Raw genomic sequence first — 21,241 nt, 5'->3', positions numbered from 1 at the left:
AGACCCCTTGTGAGACCATATGCTGGTGCGGTTGGCCCTGGGTTCCTCCTAATGCAAGACAATGCTAGACCTCATGTGGCTGGAGTGTGTCAGCAGTTCCTGCAAGAGGAAGGCATTGATGCTATGGACTGGCCCGCCCGTTCCCCAGACCTGAATCCAATTGAGCACATCTGGGACATCATGTCTCGCTCCATCCACCAACGCCACGTTGCACCACAGACTGTCCAGGAGTTTGCGGATGCTTTAGTCCAGGTCTGGGAGGAGATCCCTCAGGAGACCATCCGCCACCTCATCAGGAGCATGCCCAGGCGTTGTAGGGAGGTCATACAGGCACGTGGAGGCCACACACACTACTGAGCCTCATTTTTACTTGTTTTAAGGACATTACATCAAAGTTGGATCAGCCTGTAGTGTGGTTTTCCACTTTAATTTTGAGTGCGACTCCAAATACAGACCTCCATGGGATGATAAATTTCATTTACATTGATCATTTTTGTGTGATTTTGTTGTCAGCACATTCAACTATGTAAAGAAAAAAGTATTTAATATGAATATTTCATTCATTCAGATCTAGGATGTGTTACTTTAGTGTTCCCTTTTTTTTTTGAGCAGTGTATATTTTTCCTCTCACCCATCTACACATAATATCCCATAACGACAAAGTGAAAGCATGTTTTTTGCACATTGATTGAAAATGAAAAACATAAATCTCATCTTTTTAATTTATTTTTTTATTTCACCTTTATTTAACCAGGTAGGCTAGTTGAGAACAAGTTCTCATTTGCAACTGCGACCTGGCCAAGATAAAGCATAGCAGTGTGAACAGACAACAACACAGAGTTACACATGGAGTAAACAATAAACAAGTCAATAACATGGTAGGAAAAAGAGAATCTATATACAATGTGTGCAAAAGGCATGAGGTAGGCAATAAATCGAATAATTACAATTTAGCAGATTAACACTGGAGTGATAAATCATCAGATGATCATGTGCAAGAAGAGATACTGGTGTGCAAAAGAGCAGAAAAGTAAATAAATAAAAGCAGTATGGGGGTGAGGTAGGTAAATTGGGTGGGTAGTTTACAGATGGACTATGTACAGCTGCAGCGATCGGTTAGCTGCTCGGATAGCAGATTTTTAAAGTTGTTGAGGGAGATAAAGGTCTCCAACTTCAGAGATTATTGCAATTCGTTCCAGTCGCAGGCAGCAGAGAACTGGAAGGAAAGGCGTCCAAATTAGGTTTTGGCTTTAGCGATGATCAGTGAGATACACCTGCTGGAGCGCGTGCTACGGGTGGGTGTAGCCATCGTGACCAGTGAACTGAGATAAGGCGGCACTTTACCTAGCATAGCCTTGTAGATGACCTGGAGCCAGTGGGTCTGACGACGAACATGTAGCGAGGGCCAGCCGACTAGGGCATACAGGTCGCAGTGGTGGGTCGTATAAGGTGCTTTAGTAACAAAACGGATGGCACTGTGATAAACTGCATCCAGTTTGCTAAGTAGAGTATTGGAAGCTATTTTGTAGATGACATCGCCGAAGTCGAGGATCGGTAGGATAGTCAGTTTTACTAGGGTAAGTTTGGCGGCGTGAGTGAAGGAGGCTTTGTTCCGGAATAGAAAGCCGACTCTAGATTTGATTTTGGATTGGAGATGTTTGATATGAGTCTGGAAGGAGAGTTTGCAGTCTAGCCAGACACCTAGGTACTTATAGATGTCCACATATTCTAGGTCGGAACCGTCCAGGGTGGTGATGCTAGTCGGGCGTGCGGGTGCAGGCAGCGAACGGTTGAAAAGCATGCATTTGGTTTTACTAGCATTTAAGAGCAGTTGGAGGCCACGGAAGGAGTGTTGTATGGCATTGAAGCTCATTTGGAGGTTAGATAGCACAGTGTCCAGGGAAGGGCCGGAAGTATACAGAATGGTGTCGTCTGCGTAGAGGTGGATCAGGGAATCGCCCGCAGCAAGAGCAACATCATTGATGTATACAGAGAAAAGAGTCGGCCCGAGAATTGAACCCTGTGGTACCCCCATAGAGACTGGACAACATGCCCTCCGATTTGACACACTGAACTCTGTCTGCAAAGTAGTTGGTGAACCAGGCAAGGCAGTCATTAGAAAAACCGAGGCTATTGAGTCTGCCGATAAGAATATGGTGATTGACAGAGTCGAAAGCCTTGGCCAGGTCGATGAAGACGGCTGCACAGTAATGTCTTTTATCGATGGCGGTTATGATATCGTTTAGTACCTTGAGCGTGGCTGAGGTGCACCCGTGACCGGCTCGGAAACTGGATTGCACAGCGGAGAAGGTACGATGGGATTCAAGATGGTCAGTGATCTGTTTGTTGACTTGGCTTTCGAAGACCTTAGCTAGGCAGGGCAGGATGGATATAGGTCTGTAACAGTTTGGGTCCAGGGTGTCTCCCCCTTTGAAGAGGGGAATGACAGCGGCAGCTTTCCAATCCTTGGGGATCTCAGATGATACGAAGGAGAGGTTGAACAGGCTGGTAATAGGGGGTGCGACAATGGCGGCGGACAGTTTCAGAAATAGGGGGTCCAGATTGTCAAGCCCAGCTGATTTGTATGGGTCCAGGTTTTCCAGCTCTTTCAGAACATCTGCTATCTGGATATGGGTAAAGGAGAAGCTGGGGACGCTTGGGCGAGTAGCAGCGGGCCAGACGGGGCTGCTGGCCAAGGTTGGAGTCGCCAGGTGGAAGGCATGGCCAGCCATTGAGAAATGTTTGTTGAAGTTTTCGATTATCACGGACATCAGTGGTGACCGTGTTATCTAGCCTCAGTGCAGTGGGCAGCTGGGAGGAGGTGCTCTTGTTTTCCATGGACTTTACAGTATCCCAGAACTTTTTGGAGTTAGAGCTACAGGATGCAAATTTCTGCTTGAAAAAGCTGGCCTTTGCTTTCCTGACTGACTGCGTGTATTGGTTCCTGACTTCCCTGAACAGTTGCATATCACGGGGGCTCTTCGATGCTATCGCAGTTCGCCACAGGATGTTTTTGTGCTGGTCGAGGGCAGTCAGGTCTGGAGTGAACCAAGGGCTATATCTGTTCTTGGTTCTGCATTTTTTGAACGGAGCATGCTTGTCTAATATGGTGAGGAAGTAACTTTTAAAGAATGACCAGGCATCCTCAACTGACGGGATGAGGTCAATATCCTTCCAGGGTACCCGGGCCAGGTCGATTAGAAAGGCCTGCTCGCAGAAGTGTTTCAGGGAGCGTTTGACAGTGATGAGGGGTGGTCGTTTGACCGTGGACCCGTGGCGGATACAGGCAATGAGGCAGTGATCGCTGAGATCTTGATTGAAGACAGCAGAGGTGTATTTGGAGGGCAAGTTGGTCAGGATAATGTCTATTAGGGTGCCCATGTTTACGGATTTGGGGTTGTACCTGGTGGGTTCCTTGATGATTTGTGTGAGATTGAGGGCATCAAGCTTAGATTGTAGGACTGCCGGGGTGTTAAGCATATCCCAGTTTAGGTCACCTAACAGAACAAACTCTGAAGCTAGATGGGGAGCGATCAATTCACAGATGGTGTCCAGGGCACAGCTGGGAGCTGAGGGGGGTCGGTAGCAGGCGGCAACAGTGAGAGACTTATTTCTGGAGAGATTAATTTTTAAAATTAGAAGTTCAAACTGTTTGGGCATAGACTTGGAAAGTATGACAGAACTTTGCAGGCTATCTCTGCAGTAGATTGCAACTCCTCCCCCTTTGGTAGTTCTATCTTGACGGAAAGTGTTATAGTTGGGTATGGAAATCTCAGAGTTTTTGGTGGCCTTCCTAAGCCAGGATTCAGACACGGCAAGGACATCAGGGTTGGCAGAGTGTGCTAAAGCAGTGAGTAAGGCAAACTTAGGCAGGAGGCTTCTGATGTTGACATGCATGAGGCCAAGGCTTTTTCGATCACAGAAGTCAACAAATGAGGGTGACTGGGGACATGCAGGGCCTGGGTTTACCTCCACATCACCCGAGGAACAGAGGAGCAGTAGGATGAGGGTGCGGCTAAAGGCTATCAAAACTGGTCGCCGAGCGTTGGGGACAAGGAATAAAAGGAGCAGATTTATGGGCGTGGTAGAATAGATTCTGGGCATAATGTGCAGACCAGGGTATGGTGGGGCACGGGTACAGCGGAGGCAAGCCCAGGCACTGGGTGATGATAAGAGAGGTTGTATCTCTGGACATGCTGGTCTCAATGGGTGAGGTCCCCGCATGTGTGGGGGGTGGGACAAAGGAGGTATCAGAGGTACGGAGAGTGGAACTACGGGGTCCATTGCAAACCAAAACAATGATAACTAGCCTGAACAACAGTATGCAAGGCATATTGATATTTGAGAGAGACATACAATAAGGCATAAAGTGATTGCAGGTCATGATTGGGAGAGCTAGCTAAAACAGCAGGTCAGATAACAGCAGCTAGTCGGCTAACACAGCAACAGAAGGTAAAAAATGGCGACGACTGGGCAGAGAGGGTCGGATTAACTACACACAGATCCTGAGTTAAGGCACAGAGCCGACAGATAAAACACAAATAAACAGAATGGAGTACCGTGAATTAATGGACAGTCAAGCAGGCATAAGCTATGTAGCCAAGTGATCATAGTGTCCAGGGGCCAGCCGTAGATGAAGTAGTGAGGCCTCCACTAAGCTAGCCCGCGGCGTTTAAAGTTAGTAGCCCGGGGGGGTGGTCTGCTCAGACGGAGGGGGTCTGCTCAGACGGAGGCCGGTTGAGGGCACAGCGGATGGGGTATTTGTCTGCAGACCAGACGTGGTCGTGTCGACAGAGAATCCAAGCCGGATGGCGGTGGCGAAAGAGAGGTTGTGAGTTGTAGAATTGTGTTTGCTAACTGGTGCTAGCTTCGTGATTCAGACAGCTAGTCATGGGTAGCAAGCTAGCAGAAGATGGAGGTCTGTTTTTAGCCACGCCGTGCAATTCCGTCGGTAGATTAGTGGGGTTCCGTGTGGTAGAGGGGACCAATCCAGTTGTCAAAATAGTTATAGTGGCCTAAGAAGATTGTTCGATAGATCTGTTCAGATAGCAGCCGATATGCTCAAGACAGCTAACGATTAGCGGGCCGCAGTTAGTATATGGACGTTCAGGTTACGTCGCGATGGAGGGGCCGGTTGAAATACTCCCTCGGGCAGATAACGTCGGCATCCCAGTCGTGAAGGCCCGGTGGGGCTCCGCATCAGCAGTAAAACGGGTCCGGATAGGTGATTGTAGCCCAGGAGTGGCTGATGGCACTCTTCAGCTGGCTAGCTCCGGGATAATTGGTGTTTGCTCCGGAATTGATGTTAGCCGATAGTCACTCGGATAGCAGCTAGTTAGCTGCAAGATCCAGGTGTAAATGTCCAGAGCTTGAGGTAAAAATCCGGGGATATGGAGAGAAAAATAGGTCTGGTATGCTCTGGTCTGAGTCGCGTTGTACAAAACTGGCAATAGTTTTCCGAGCTAAAGGATAGCTGATGAGCGCTAGCTGTGGTTAGCTGAACTATTAACGTTAGCTACTAACGTTAGCTTGTGAGCTGGCTAACTTCTGGTTAGCTTGTTAGCTTCTGTTGTAGATTTCGGATACGAGGTGAATAATACTTTTGAGGAAGAAAAAAAACAGATCCGCACCACATTTGGTGAGGTGGGTTGCAGGAGAGTGTTTTGAAGTTGAGTTTTTAAGAAGAAAATAATATATATATAAAAAAGATATGCGAAGAAAAATATATATACACGGGACAAGACGAGGACAATGGACATCTGACTGCTACGCCATCTACACAATACTTTGTAGAAGCACCTTGGTGATTACAGCAGAGTCATCTTGGGTATGTCTGTATCAGCTTTGCACATCTGCATTTAGGGATCCCCCCCCCCCATTCTTCCTTGCAGATTTTCTCAAATTTGTAATTTAGGGATTCCCCCCCCATTCTTCCTTGCAGATTTTCTCAAATTTGTATGAGTACCACTTCAGTGTGGCGGCAGCAACCCCGGCCCCCACGACGGCGCACGTGCGACACCCACACTGCTCAAATCATAGCTTCATAGGCGAAGCTTCCACGACCGGCCCCACAGCAAAGTTTGATTCTAGCCCACATGAGATTTCATAACTTAAAACCATGACCAGAGAGAGACGGTCAAAGAACACAGGAAAGAGCTGCTTTTTTTATGAGCGAGTTCATGTTTAAGTTTTTATTCAGCACTGTCACTGTTTTTATATTTAAAAAATTACAACAAACATGTTTCTCCCTACTTCCACTCGCGCTACTACCAGCACAGCAGCTGCAACGAATGAGTAGCCATTAGCCAAGTGTATCGATAGACCTGCATTTTCATTATTAGCAGCTCATCGTGTCTATTTTAATATCAAGGAATATTACATTTTCTCTGGTAATAGGAACAACATGAATTTGTGCATGAGGCATCAATAATGTGGTGCGACTCCAGTTTCGCCATCAGGTGGAAGACCCCTGTCTCTGGTCAGTCTCACCGGAGCTAAGGAGAGAGCAGGAACCCTGAGAGGTGGGCCCGCTGCTGCTCTCTCCCTCCCTCTGATGAGACTGACCATCAGATGCAGGTCTCATCAGTCCAGTACAATAAGTGCTTCAACCACTGATACATTTTGTTATTAAATTTAGAGTTTTTAAATATATGGTCTGAGAAGAACAATAGTCAGGCCAAGCATAGTCAATATGTTGTGATAATGTACTACGCCTACTGCACAAACCTCATTCTGACAGAACAGTTTCTATTAGGTTAATGTTGCATAGGCTTCCATTTTTGAAGTCATGTAAAAAAAATTTTTTTTTAAAAAGAGCAGTAGACCTTGGCTTGCTATTTTGACCTCAAAGTGATCTTGACTCAATAAAGGTTGGTGACCACTGCTTTAAGGGAAGAGTTAGCCGGATGGAACTTCACTAAGGAAGGTTGGGGGTTTTAAAGCACACCAGAGAATATTGGGGAATTCTACTTGCTTGTGCTATTGCTCCCTCTGCAATCTTTATGGAGGCCGACCAAAATCTGCCAAAAATGAAATAAAAATTGGACATCTCCCGTGAAGACTTTCACACAGAACAAAAAACAAATATTTTAACAGATGTAGATTTTTATGTTTCTGGAGCGCTTTTTCATCCCCAAAGTACCACAGCTTCACAAGCATAATACAATATATCTCATGTGTATAGTCCTCTTCAACAGCTAAGTAAAATACACAGCCAGAGAGAGAAAGACTGAACTGGGGGGAAAAAAGCTAGAGAGAGGAAACGAGTTAGAAGACTATTTCAAATAACAGCCGTTTGATATGTATACAATCATTGTGAAAAGCAACAAACAGACATCAACACTTCTAAACACAATTCCACAAACACACACTTCCCATCTGTATGTTTAGATTGTGTCGAGATTCTTCGATCCCAAGCAGGCAGGCAGGCAGGCAGGCAGGCAGGCAGGCAGGCAGGCAGGCAGGCAGTGTGTGTGGGTTTGAAGGGGTTCCAGCGGCAACACCCAGATAGTCAACATGGGGTGAGGCGAGCGGAGCAGGCCCCCTCTATCCAAACAGCAACAGCCTCATCACACACTGGCCCAAAGTCAAGCAAATAAACTCCACTGCTGCTCTGGAGGGAATATGGGACCGCATGACACAGGCTAAAAGGGCTGAACGAGGAAAAACTGGATGGATCTCAATACCTTAAAGTGTCTTTCCTGCCTGTGTCCAATCTAATACACTTAGCTGCTGATCTGAAAGAGCAATATAGTGGGACCCTACCAGTAGATAGACGGAGGAGAAATATATCATATTGAAGTACTGAGGATGAAACCAAACAAGAATATCACCACTTCATACTGCGGTCCAGGCGATCTTAGAGAAAGCTTGTGGGAGGAAAGCTGAGAGGGAGAGTCTTGCGAAACCGAGTCTTACATGAAGTAACATTTAACATTTGTGAATCTTGCAGGAAAAATCTAAACTGTTACAGAACAGGACTCAATGTGGCTACCATTTACGAGCGTTGTATGAAACATAGGAGGATTTACAGGACCCGGACCAAGGGGGCATTAGGGGCTCTCCAGGCAGGGGGGAACGTTATTCATCTTCTATTGCGGAGTGATGAATGGTATATGCATATGTGGGTGCACACGCATAGAAACAGACACACACGCACAAAACCCCTAAGGATTTCCTGATGTCACAGTGGGGGCTCTGTGTGTTTTATGTTTCGGGCCTCGTGCCGAGCGCGACACGGAGATGGCCAACAAGATGCTTACAGGAATTCTCTCCGCTGCTCAATTTCCCTTTTGTAAGACCAGAATCTGCCTGCTCATGAGCGGACTGTTCCCTCCCTCTCTGCTCATCACTTCACTTGCCCAGTCATACCATAACCAGGGGTTGTAAGCAAAATTATTTTCCAATCGTTTCATTCTGAGCAGAAACACACTTTGTTGCATTCCATTCCACTGTTCCAACCAGCAAGTACAGGTTTATATTGTTCCTTTTTTAATTGTTATTTTACCCCTTTTCTACTACAGACCTGATCGAACCCAGGTCTGTAGTGACGCCTCTAGCACTGCGATGCAGTGTCTTAGACCGCTGTGCCACTTGGGAGGTTCTGTTCCTTTTTTAACCAGTGAAATCAACTGTTTTTTAAAAAACATTTAGCTCATTAAGTTACTTCACCAATAAGTGGGGACAGAGCAGGCAAGCTAGTTGTTTACATGCGTGACAGACAAGTGTAGCCTATGGCGCAAGATGCAACTGAAATTTTGCCGGTAGGTAGAGTGAGCAGTGGTGTAAAGTACTTACGGTAAGTAAAAATACTTTAAAGTACTACTTAAGTAGTTTTTTTGAGGTATCTGTACTTTATATTTTGGCAACTTTTACTCTACTATATTCCTAAGTAAAATAATGTACTTTTTACTCCATACATTTTTCCTGAAAATCAAAAGTAGTCATTACATTTCAAATGCTTAGCAGGACAGGAAAATGGTCCAATTCACACACTTATCAAGATAATATCCCTGGTCATCCCTACTGCCTGTGATCTGGCAACTCACTAAACACAAATGCTTCGTTTGTAAATTATGTATTGGAGTCTGCCCCTGGCTATCCGTAAATAAGAAATAAAAAAAAGAAAGTTGTGGCGCCTGCTTAGTATAAGGAATTTAAGTATATTTGAACAATTACATTTACTTTTGATACTTAAGTATATTTAAGACCAAATACTTTAGGACTTTTACTCAAGTAGTATTTTACTGGGTGACTTTCACTTGAGTCATTTTCTATTAAGGTATCTTTACTTTTACTCAAGTATGACATATGGGTACTTTTTCTACCACTGAGATTGAGAGAGGATTGAGGCTTAAAGTAGAACTGACAGCATTTTAACTACTTTGCAGTCATGAAAAAGACAAACTTAATAGTAAAAAAATATCAAATTCCCAGTTTATGCTTCAAAACCAAACTTCACAAGAGGTTTTAAAAACTGGTTATATTTGACAAAAAATTCCATGACGTACAGTAAGGCATTCTTGTTGGCAGAATATATGGATGGAGTTCAATGCATGATTAATATAATTCACCAATACAGTTGTCCAAAAAATATTGCCATCAGGTTGTAAATCACAGCTGGCCTGGTACATTGTGTGCGTTTGTAAATTCACTCTAGCTATCTACTTCGATTTCAGAGCACTCTCGTCTGAGTGTGCCAGAGCGTAGCATAACTGATTAATTTACGAACACGCAACACCCGCTGAATGACCGGTGTCAGTAAACATTGACAAAAAAAATTATTCAATTGTTGGCAGCAGCACAGTTAGTCACTAACACTCTAGATAACATGAAAACAACACTCTGAATTTATGTACGACCCAGAGTGCACTCTGACACACTGGAGGCAATTTACAAATGCACCCATTGTTTGCTGCCTCCACCCATTCGGGATCCACTGTTTCAGTTTCAATGACTCAATATTTTGAACAAAAACGGGCAACTGTAACTAACGCTGGAAATGTCAACACAATCAAACTAGCAAGGACAATGATCACAAGCCAGTCATAACGTGGTTAATAGGCTAGCGCACATCTGTCAAACACGAGGCCAGCGGGCCGAATAGGACACACAAGCAAGTATAAATGAGCCAACAGTTTAGTCATATACTTTATAAAATTACAGCCTGATGCGCTCGCATCTGAATTCAACTTCAGTTACAGTGCTTCCGTGTGTCCCGTTATAGAGCGCAGTGGAGGGAAAGTGTAGAGACTCATGCTACAGTCCTAGCTGGACTACTAAAATGTTGCAGTCTGCCTTCGGTTTTTAAAACTTGACAACGAATATCCAAAAAACAAAACATGCAAAGGAGAAACATGTAGGCCTATTACAGCAACATTTGAGCAGTAGCCTAGGCTGCCTACTTAACTGCAATATATTTTGAGTGCAATATCTTTTGAGTGCAATATACAGCAATGCTGCATTGTCACAAAACATTTAAAACATGTTTGAAGTTTAAATGTTATAACAAACCTATGTTTTTGAGTAGTACACAGCGTTGTACGAGATCTTCAGTTTCTTGGCAATTTCTCGCATGGAATAGCCTTAATTCCTCAGAACAAGAATGACTGACGGGTTTCAGAAGAAAGTTCTTTGTTTCTGGCCATATTGAGCCTGTAATTGAACCCACAAACTAGTCTAAAGGCGGCCAATATCCCTGGTCATCCCTACTACTTATTGCTTCTTTTATCAGAACAGTTTTCAGCTGTGCTAACATTACTGCAAAAGGGTTTCTAATGATCAATTAGCCTTTTAAAATTATGAACTTAGATTAGTTAACACAACGTGCCATTGGAACACAGGAGTGATGGTTGCTGATAATGGGTCTCTGTACGCTTATGAGGATATTCCATAAAAAATAAGTCGTTTCCAACTACAATAGTCATTTACATCATTAACAATGTCTACACTGTATTTCTGATCAACTTGATGTTATTTTAAATGGACAAAAAAAAGTGCTTTTCTTTAAAAAAAAAAGGGACATTTCTAAGTGACCCCAAACTTTTGACCGGTAGTGTATAAGTGGACTTTATAAAAAAAAGGGCCATATTATTATGAATACTTTTTTGGGGTATTTTATCCCCTTTTTTCCCTCCCCAATTGTGATCTTGTCTCATCGCTGCAACTCCCCAACGGGCTAGGGAGGTGAAGGACGAGTCACGCGTCCTCCAAAACATGACCCGCCAAACCTCACTTCTTAACCTCGCTTCTGCAGGCAGACACTGGAATATGTTTTTGAGGGACAGAGAGGGCTTTGCATTGGCGCTTTGTTGCATTTTTTTGGTGGGACTGGAACAAAATGCCTGGAACATAAAATAACTTTGTTAACCAGTTCCTATGCTTTAAATAACAGTTCTGTTCCGGGACAGTATGGATCCCTTTCGTACCTGGTTCCATTTGTGTTCCTTGAAAAATGAAACAGCTCCAACCCCTGATCATAACTATCCTCTGGATCATAACTTGGATCACTATCAAGAACAAGAAAAACAGATCACTCCCAGGTCATGAAATCTGTTCTGTACTCAATACATGAAATAGTGATGTTGGTAATGTACTACAAAAAATGAAAACAAAATCTAAGGTTGATGCAGTCAGTGAAGGAGTTGCATTTCCACTGCAGCACAGAAGGGCACAGTATTGATGCCATACCAGTTCAAAGAGGAAGCAGAGATTATGCCTTGTCCACTGGCGATCGCACCTTCAGTACTGTAGCCTAAACAACCTTTGTGGTAGAGTAGTGGAACGTTACTTGTGACTAATGGCAGCAGTCACACTGTGCAGAACCCCAATCAAAAGCACAACATAAACAATGATTGATATCTTTATATGGATGAGCAGCTTGTGACATGTGCGCGAGTGTTACTGATTTCGTTTGTGTGTGCTGTATGTACGTGTGTACACTGCGCAATAAAATGTGTGTGTATACTCTGCACAGTCGTGTATTTCCGGGAGCTGCAGATCAGATGGGACTCTGCATCCCCGCTGTCACGCTGCAGCACTCCCAGACATGGGGGGGAGGACCGGATGCACTGTGGGATAGGGAGGACTTGCCAAGCTCACGCACTATACAAAGCTACAACACTGACAAGCTTACTGCAGAAAAGAGCTTCTACCTGCAGCTTTATAGACTGCAGCTGCTATTGATCTCTGTCTGTCTATCTAGCTCAAATGCAGACTCAAGCCTTCATAGTATATTTAAGTAATAAGGCCCGAGGGGGTGCGGTACAGTGCATTCGGAAAGTATTCAGACCCCTTCATCTTTTTCCACATTTTACTGAGTTACAGCCTGATTCTAAAATGTATTAAATCATTTCCCCCCCCTCATCAATCTACACACAATACCCCATAATGACAAAGCAAAAAACAGGATTATAGATTTTTTTCAAATGTACTAAAAATAAAAAAACATGAATATTAAATTGACATAAGTATTCAGACCCTCTACTCAGTTGTTTAGCACCTTTGGCAGTGATTACAGTCTTGAGTCTTCCAGGGTATGACGCTACAAGCTTGGCACACCTGTATTTGGGGAGTTTCTCCCATTCTTCGCTGTAGAGCCTCTGAAGTTCTGTCAGGTTGGATGGGGAGCGTTGCTGCACAGCTATTTTCAGGTCACTCCAGAGATGGTTGATTGGTTCAAGTCCGGGCAACTCAAGAACATTCAGAGACTTGTCCTGTAGCCACTCCTTTATTGTCTGGGCTGTGTGCTTAGGGTCGTTGTCCTGTTGGAAGGTGAAACCTTCGCACCAACGGAGGTCCTGAGCGCTCTGGAGCAGGTTTTCATCAAGGATCTCCCTGTACTTTGCTCTGTTCATCTTTCCCTCGATCTTGACTAGTCTCCCAGTCCCTACCGCTGAAAAACATTCCCACAGCAGCCACTACCATGCTTCACCATAAGGATGGTATTGGCCAGGTGATGAGCAGTGTCTGGTTTCCTCCAGACGTGAGGCTTGGCATTCAGGCCAAAGAGTTCAATCTTGGTTTCATCAGACCAGAGAATCTTGTCCTTTAAGTGCCTTTTGGCAAATTCCAAGCGGGCTGTCATGCCTTTTAGTGAGGCGTGGCTTTCGTCTGGACACTACCATAAAGACCTGATTGGTGGAGTCCTGCAGAGATGGTTGTCCTTCTGGACGGTTCTCCCATCTCCACAGTGGAACTCTGGAGCTCTGTCAGAGTGACCATCGTGTACTTGGTTACCTCCCTGACCGAGGCCCTTCACCCCCGATTGCCCCGTTTGGGCAGAGGCGAGCTATAGGAAAATTCTTGGCGGTTCCAAATTTCTTCCATTCAAGAACGATGAAGGCCACTGTGCTCAAGGATGGTCAATGGAAACAGGATGCACCTGAACTCAATTTAAAGTCTCATAGCAAAGGGTCTGAATACTTAAATTAGAAATGCCTTATGTATTTTTTAAATTGGCACCATTGTCTTTATCATTATGGGGTATTGTGTGTAGATGAGGAAAAATATTAATTTAATCAATTTTAGAATAAGGCTGTAACGTAACAAAGGTTAAGCTGGGTGGACACTACATGACTTTAAATATCCTAACATGGTCGAGTCTCTCACATTAAACAACCGTCTTCCCTGAAGTTTTGTTGTGTTGCCAACGTAGTGGTGCGCACACTAAACAATGTGACACAGACAGGAGGGGGTCACACACTACAAGATTCTTCACTTGGTCGTGAGGATTCTCCATACCACACTGTCTGGCGAAAACAAGGCGATTAGATTGTAACGTAGCTACAAGCTGTGGCTCAAAGCAGCCTCAAAACATTCAGTCAAACATTCACACTCGCCATACAGAGTTGAAACATCTAGCTGGCATTTTTTATTGAATAACAGTGCTTGTGAACTTCAGAGCTGTAATGATTTGACACTATCTTTGGTTAAACGTAAGTACAAACACATACTAGTAGTAGTGATCCCTCCTGCTGGAGAGTCTACACATTCTGGGTGATGTGAAACAACTTCATGATCTCACTGGCTTCTTCTCTGGCGAGCTCTCATTGGATATTGCTGATCACCATTCTCAAAACTTGTCTTTGCACATCTCACACAAGAGCATTTCAGATTTTGTGGCGATAAAATAAAATAAAAAATTTTAAATAGCGGGACGTCTAGGCCTGCTCAAAGACGAGATTGGTAGCCATCAGATTGCGTCTGACTCGCTCACATTAAATGTGCGTCGGTGACAGCCGTGGACCCCGAGTAGGCAATGACATGGGGATTTTTTCTCTGATATCAAATACTTATCTGGGACAGCTAAATTGTGGCCAAAACCGTGTAGTGTACCCCCAGCTTTAGCCGTGGTATATTGGCCACATACCACAAACCCCAGAGGTGTCATATTGCTATTATAAATTGGTTACCAATGTAATTAGAACAGTTAAATAAATGTTATGTCATACCCGTGGTATACGGTCTGATATTCCACAACTTTTAGCCAATCAGCATTCAAGGCTCGAACCACCGGTTTATAATCATATTTAACCGCTATAAAGAATACTGTTCAGACCGTATTGATGGATTTTGTATAGCTCAACGAAGATAGACCATTGGGAAAGCTGATTGACGGATCACATTTGGTTATAAACTACTTGATCAATCATCAGTCCTACTTGAAACTGGATATTTTCTATGCTGAATTGGTTCACCACTGATTCATTTGAAGCAGTGAAGGTTAAACAACCATTAAGATGATTTTCTACTTCCTTTTAATCGGATTCCTCTTGTCGTGACATTTAAGGAGTTAAAGGGAGAGTGAATAACAGTACACTGGCCCTACTACATCAATTGCAGGTTTCAATCTAGCTTGAGAGATCTGCTGTTATCACGCCACTGAGTACTAGGAATGTGATCTCACTGCAATTCTCAGAGTGCACTACACTAGAGGAGTAACCAAACACTTGTCTAGGATTGGTCAGGAGCCAGAGTGAGTGGTGGAGTGGCTGCTGGAGATTTTCTCCTGTGTAAGAGCACGGCCTGACTCTTCGTTGATACAGTGAGGGACGAAGTGCATTCAAGAGTGCAGTGTTGTCACGTTGCAAAATGCTGTTGTTGAATGAGAAGGTTTATCTGAATGGTTTGTGAGTGACCATGTGCAACACTGAAGAGATGAAGCTTGCTTGCTGATCCGTGACCATCAGTCTTCTTTTATAGATGTTCTATTCAAAGTCTGGAGGGAGTCGAGTTACAAATTCAACAAGAACTTGATATACATGCTGTCCACTTACCTCGACTGCCATTGTCTTCATCCTAGAAGAGAGAAAAGATAGTCAGACATTTTTTGCATTCACATTTTATCTGGGGTTTTCCTCAATGAAGATAAACTGATTGAGTGTTGTACTCTGGAAGAAAAGAGAAAATGGCTTTCACTGTCATTAAACAAGACTAATTGACATAAGCCACAATATGCAACATTAAAGTAGATTCAAACAAAAGTGACGAAGGCGGAGTTCTTCTACGTGTCGCCTGTCACTGAAAATTCTGATTAGAAAAAGCTACTTTAGATTTGTTTGTTTTTATCTGATATCCTTCAAGCTTAAATACTTAATTTCCTTCAAGTGCGGGTTCAAAACACCCACATGAGTGTTCTAATCCCGTAACCGCGCAGCAACACATATGTTCTCCACATATTCTTTTAAGACTCCCGAGTTTCCCTTGGCGATCCTATAAGACAGGCTGACCTTCTTCAAGTTAACCCAGTTTCAGAAAGACTGGGACTGTGATTACTCAAGAGCTCCGAAAAGTAATTAGAATACATGGGGCGGAAGGTAGCCTAGAGGTTAGAGCGTTGGGCCAGTAACCGAAAGGTTGCTAGATCGAATCCCTGAGCTGACAAGGTAAAAATCTGCCGTTCTGCCCCTGAACAAGGCATTTAACCCACTGTTCCTAGGTAGTCATTGTAAAATAAGAATTTGCCTAGTTAAATAAAATGTAATCATGGCATCTTTGATGGAATTCTGAGAATTTCATAAAGATCAAATTTCTACAAAGTTACAGGGTTTATTTTATGTTAGCAAAGACTTTGTCTAAAATCACTCCGAAATCTAATGTTGACATTTTAATTTGAGTACTTCCCAGAAGCTCTTAGCTGCATCTTACTGTAAGAAGGGAATTAGAAAGCCTCAGCTAAAAGCTGGACAAGACTTGGCCTTGCCAGCTCTGCCAACTCTAATGCCATTTCTGGGAACATTAGAAATGGGCATTATGACCACGTGGCAACTGTTACTGATGGAGACATATTGCTTTTTATTTCTTAATGCACTGAGAACCAATAAACTCTCAATTAAGTTAAGTTTCCGATTTTCCAAATAAGAGTTGAACTGTGATTATACAGAAACACAAAGCAACCCAATTCTACTTGAAAGAAGAAAATGGGCCAACACAGTACAGTGCCACAAGGGAGGGCCTTTGCACCGGTACGGCTGGATACAACTCTGCAGCATCAAGGCCGGAGTGCTTCAGCTTTGAATGGCAGTGCCATAGCAAAATCCAACCGGACAGAGAATAAGCGCTCTGTGTAAGATCTCTTTTAACACAGTGAAAAGAGTGTCAAAATACACTTGCAAAGGTAAACACAAATCACTTCTACAAATGTATTGATTGTTAGAAAAATCCCCAATAGAGACAGGTGGTTGGCTAACGACAACAGTAAATCCCTTTAAAAAAAAAAAAAAACATGGCTTGAAACAATCAGATGGAGGTATCGGAAGCACTATCCCACTAGAAGAGGTTGAGTATTTCGGTATTTACTGAAAACCGTGGAACGGCGGCCCATTAAGACAGGAACTGCTGGGACAGCAGGATTAAATGCACGGAGCAGCATAATATTGATGTTATTCAGTTGGTGTTTCTGGCTCCCTTCCCAGGTACGATGACACTACAAAACACTGTTGTACATTACCAGATATTGGTGAATTTCAGTGTTGTAGGACACTGACAACTTTAACCCATAGTCTTCCTCTACAAATTGGTCCATATTAGTTGATGATTAATATTATAGAAATATGGTTGAATGTAAGTAGTACAGTATTATTGGTCTATGAATTGTATGTGCAGGGCTCCCTTGTGAAAGAGACCCTGGTCTCAAATGGGGACTCCCTGTTTAAAAAAAAAAGGTAAAATATAAAAACATGTATAGTATATACACTAAATGGCCAAAAGGACACCTGCTCGGCGAACATCTCATTCCAAAATCATGGGCATTAATATAATAATGCTGCAGGGACTTGCTTCCATTCAGCCACAAGAGCATTAGTGAGGATGGGCACTGGTTGGGCAATTAGGCCTGGCTCACAGTCGGTGTTCCAATTCATCCCAAAGGTGTTCGCTGGAGTTGATGTCAGGGCTCTGTGCAGGCCAGTCAAGTCCTTCCACACCGATCTAGACAAACCATCTGTTATGGACCTCGCTTTGTGCACGGGGCATTGTCATGGTGAAACAGGAAAGGGCCTTCCCAAACTGTTGCCACAGAATTGTCTACAATGTCATTGTATGCTGTAGCGTTAAGATTTCCCTTCACTGGAACTAAGGGGCCTAGCCCGAACCATGAAAAACAGCCCCAGACTGTTATTCCTCCTCCACCAATGGCACTATGTATTGGGGCAGGTAGCATTCTCCTGGCATCCGCCAAACCCAGGTTAGTCTGTCAGACTGCCTGATTGTGAAGAGATGTCCAATGTCGGCGAGCTTTACACCACTCTAACCGACGCTTGACATTGTGTGTGTGTGGCTGCTCAGCCATGGAAACCCTTTTCATGAAGGTCGCGAAGACCAGTTATAGTGGCTGGCGTTGCTTCCAGAGGCAGGGAGCCTGGCGGGTAGGAGCATTGGGTCAGTAACTGAAAGGTTGTTGGATCAAATCCCCAAGCTGACAAGGTAAAACTCTGTTGTTCTGCCCCTGAGCAAGGCAGTTAACCCACTGTGCCCTGTGTCCCGAAGACGTGGATGTCAATTAAGTCAATTAAGGCAGCCCTCCGCACCCTCTGAGGGGTTGGGTTAAATGAGGAAGACATTTCAGTTGAATGCATTCAGTTGTACAACTGACTAGGTATCCCTCTTTCCCAGTTGGGAACTCAGTAGTGAGTGTTGCAACTGAGGACAGATGATTTTTTACATGCTTCATCACTCGCCTTCATCACTCTGGCTGGGCCACTCAAGGACATTCAGAGAAGTGTCCTGAAGCCACTCCTGCATTGTCTCAGCTGTGTGCTTAGGGTCGTCCTGTTGGAAAGTGAACCTTTGCCCCAGTCTGAGGTCCTGAGTTCTCTGGAGCAGGTTTTCAATAAGGATCTCTGTACTTTATTCTGTTCATCTTTCGTTTGATCCTGGCTAGTAGTCTCCCAGTCCCAGTCCCTGAAAAACATCCCCACAGCATGATGCTTCCACCACCGTGCTTCACCGTAGGGACGGTGCCAGGTTTCCTCCAGACGTGACACTTGGCATTCAGGCCATAGAGTTCAATCTTGGTTTCATCAGACCAGATAATCTTGTTTCTCATGGTCCGAGAGTCCTTTAGCTTTTGGCTAAGTCCAAGCAGTGTATTAAGTTACTTTCTGGCCATTGGTAGAGTGCTGCGGAGATGGTTGTCCTTCTGAAAGGTTCTCCCATCTCCACAGAGGAACTCTGGAGCTCTGTCAGTGACCATCGGGTTCTTGGTCACCTCCCTAAACGAGGCCCTTCTCCCCCGATTCCTCAGGGTGGCCAGCTCTAGGAGGACTCTTGGTCGTTGCAAACTTCTTCCATTTAAGAATGATGGAGGCCACTGTGTTCTTGGGGACCTTCAATCCTGCAGACATTTGTTGGTACCCTTCCCCAGATCTGTGCCTCAACACAATCCTTTCTATGAGCTCTACGGACAATTCCTTCAACCTCATGGCTTGGGTTTTTCTCTGACATGCACTGTCAACTGTGGGACCATATATAGACAGATGTGCGCCTTTTCAAATCATGTCCAAATCAAGATGTAGAAACATCTCAAGGATGATCAATGGAAACAGGATGCACCTGAGCTAAAGTTCAAGTCTCATAGCAAATGGTCTGAATACTTATTTAAATAAGGTATCCGGTTTTCATTATTTATACATTTGAAAAAAATGTCTGAGACCCATTTTCGCTTTGTCATTATTGGGTATTGTGTGTAGATTGGTGAGGATTTTTTAAATTTAACATAAAACATAACAAACTAACATAAAATGTGGAATAAGTCATGGGTCTGAATACTTTCCAAATGCATTGTATGTTCACTAAGGTTGCCTGAGTACGGTCATGATGTTCTCACCTTGAGGGAAGAGTGGACGGCTGACTCTGGCGGGTAGACGATGAAGTGGCGCAATGTGAAGCCGAAGCCCTGCGAAGTGCGCTGCAGCCGGAGTGTCTTGGGGCCCGGCCAGGAGAAGGGCTCCTCTTCTGCCCCAACCGGGGACCCCGTCGCAGATGCCTCGCTCTGGTCACGCCCATCCTTCTGTTTAGCCTGAGAGAAACAGAGAGGGGGAGAGATAGACTTTTAATGTGGTTATTGTTACCTTTGAGATAATCCACTCAATGTAGGTCAGGTAGATTCACATGTTTTCCTCTTACATACTTCTGTTAAAAGTAAGCTCATTACCAATTCAGTTACAGAAGAAAACATTATCTGGTAGTGGACTACCCTTTCCTACCCTTTTCCTCTATTATCACCCTAGAGGGAGAAGGTGTTTTGAATGGATTGAAACCGTGAAGGATGCAGCAGAAAGACAAAGCCTCCTTCACTCGTGCTGCAAAACATACCCTCGTAAAGCTGACTATGCTACCGATCCTTGACTTCGGCGATGTCATTCACAAAATAGCCTCTAACACTCTACTCAGCAAACCGGATGTAGTCTATCATAGTGCCATCCGTTATGTCATCAAAGCCCCATATACTACTCACCACTGCGACCTGTATGCTTTCATTGCCTGGCCCTCGCTACAGTACATATTCGTTGCCAAACCCACTGGCTCCAGGTCATCTATAAGTCTTTGCTAGGTAAAGCCATGCCTTCTCAGCTCACTGGTCACCATAGCAACACCCACCCTTAGCACACGCTCCAGAAGGTATTTCACACTGGTCATCCCCAAAGCCAACACTTCTTTTGGCCGCCTTTCCTTCCAGTTCTCTGCTTGCACATCATTATCTGCACATCCATAACTCCAGTGTTAACGCTAAATTGTAATTATTTCGCCTCTATGACATATTTATTACCTTACCTCCCTACATTTGCACACAATGTACATAGATTTTTCTTTTGGGTTACTGACTGTACGTTTGTTTGTGTAAGTCTGTGTTGTTTTTGTCGCACTACTTTTCTTTATCTTGGCCAGGTCGCAGTTGTAAATGAGAACTTGTTCTCAACTGGCCTACCTGGTTAAATAAAGGTGAAATAAATCAAATAAAATAAAAAGAGGGAGAAATGGCAACACTGTCAGACATGACCTCAGCAAGGGCCTGGTCAGATAGGAGAACATGAACAAGTCCAGTGTCATTCCGGTCTCCCAATAGGAGACCTTCAGTAGTGATGACATAATCAATCTTAACAGTACAGTCATCAGATTCACAAGGCAAGTGATGAGAACATGGCATCAAATCCCCATTACATCTTGTACCAGGCTACTCTCAATGTGCTCCTTGTCACTGAAGACAGTAAAGAAGCTTTATTTCAAACAAAGAGTGCTCTGTTTTCAGAGATAAAACAGCAGCCAATGGCTACACATTTATCTTGTTCTCTCACCTTGTTTATCTGACAGAGTGAGAGTTCATTTGGCTAAATCAAGCAGGGATACGTGAAATGGAATAAGATTCAGTTTGTTGACATGGCTACGGTTCTACCGAGCGCTCAGGAAGGTAAGAAAGTAAACAAAAGAGTTCATTCAGGGACAGGGCATGAGGCCTAGGTAAGACCAAAATGTAATAAATATTCCAACTTTGATCAATTATACACACAAAATGTCAAATATACAGTATGTCAATCGTTTCTCCAAAGGGCTTTTCTATGGATTATATTTTGTGTAAATCCCCCAAAATCAAGGTATTTTTTGGCCTAGGTTTCGTGAGGAATTACTTGTATACTTTGTGTTCAGTGCAGTCAGAGAGCGGCTAAGCCTATTCCAATTGAATTCAAGGTAGGCGAATACATCACACTTTGACGCAACAAGAGATAGGCGCTGGCTGGGTTGAAGA

General features: G+C 44.0%; 1 protein-coding gene across 4 annotated transcripts in view; it reads right to left on the bottom strand.

Annotated features, from left to right (window-relative positions):
* LOC129859310 (rho GTPase-activating protein 21-like) overlaps positions 1 to 21,241 on the bottom strand; it is a 103,651-nt gene that overhangs the window by 37,873 nt on the left and 44,537 nt on the right. For all 4 annotated transcript variants that reach the window (XM_055928935.1, XM_055928934.1, XM_055928931.1 and 1 more), the window contains 2 exons: positions 19,325 to 19,516; positions 15,276 to 15,297 (listed from right to left, as the gene is read on the bottom strand). In XM_055928935.1, coding sequence (XP_055784910.1) covers positions 15,276 to 15,297; positions 19,325 to 19,516 — 214 coding nt within the window. The remainder of the gene's footprint in view (positions 1 to 15,275; positions 15,298 to 19,324; positions 19,517 to 21,241) is intronic.

The sequence above is a fragment of the Salvelinus fontinalis genome, chromosome 7, assembly GCF_029448725.1.
Source record: "Salvelinus fontinalis isolate EN_2023a chromosome 7, ASM2944872v1, whole genome shotgun sequence".
In the NCBI taxonomy this organism is placed as follows: domain Eukaryota; kingdom Metazoa; phylum Chordata; class Actinopteri; order Salmoniformes; family Salmonidae; genus Salvelinus; species Salvelinus fontinalis.
This window is presented reverse-complemented; position numbering and strand designations above follow the sequence as displayed.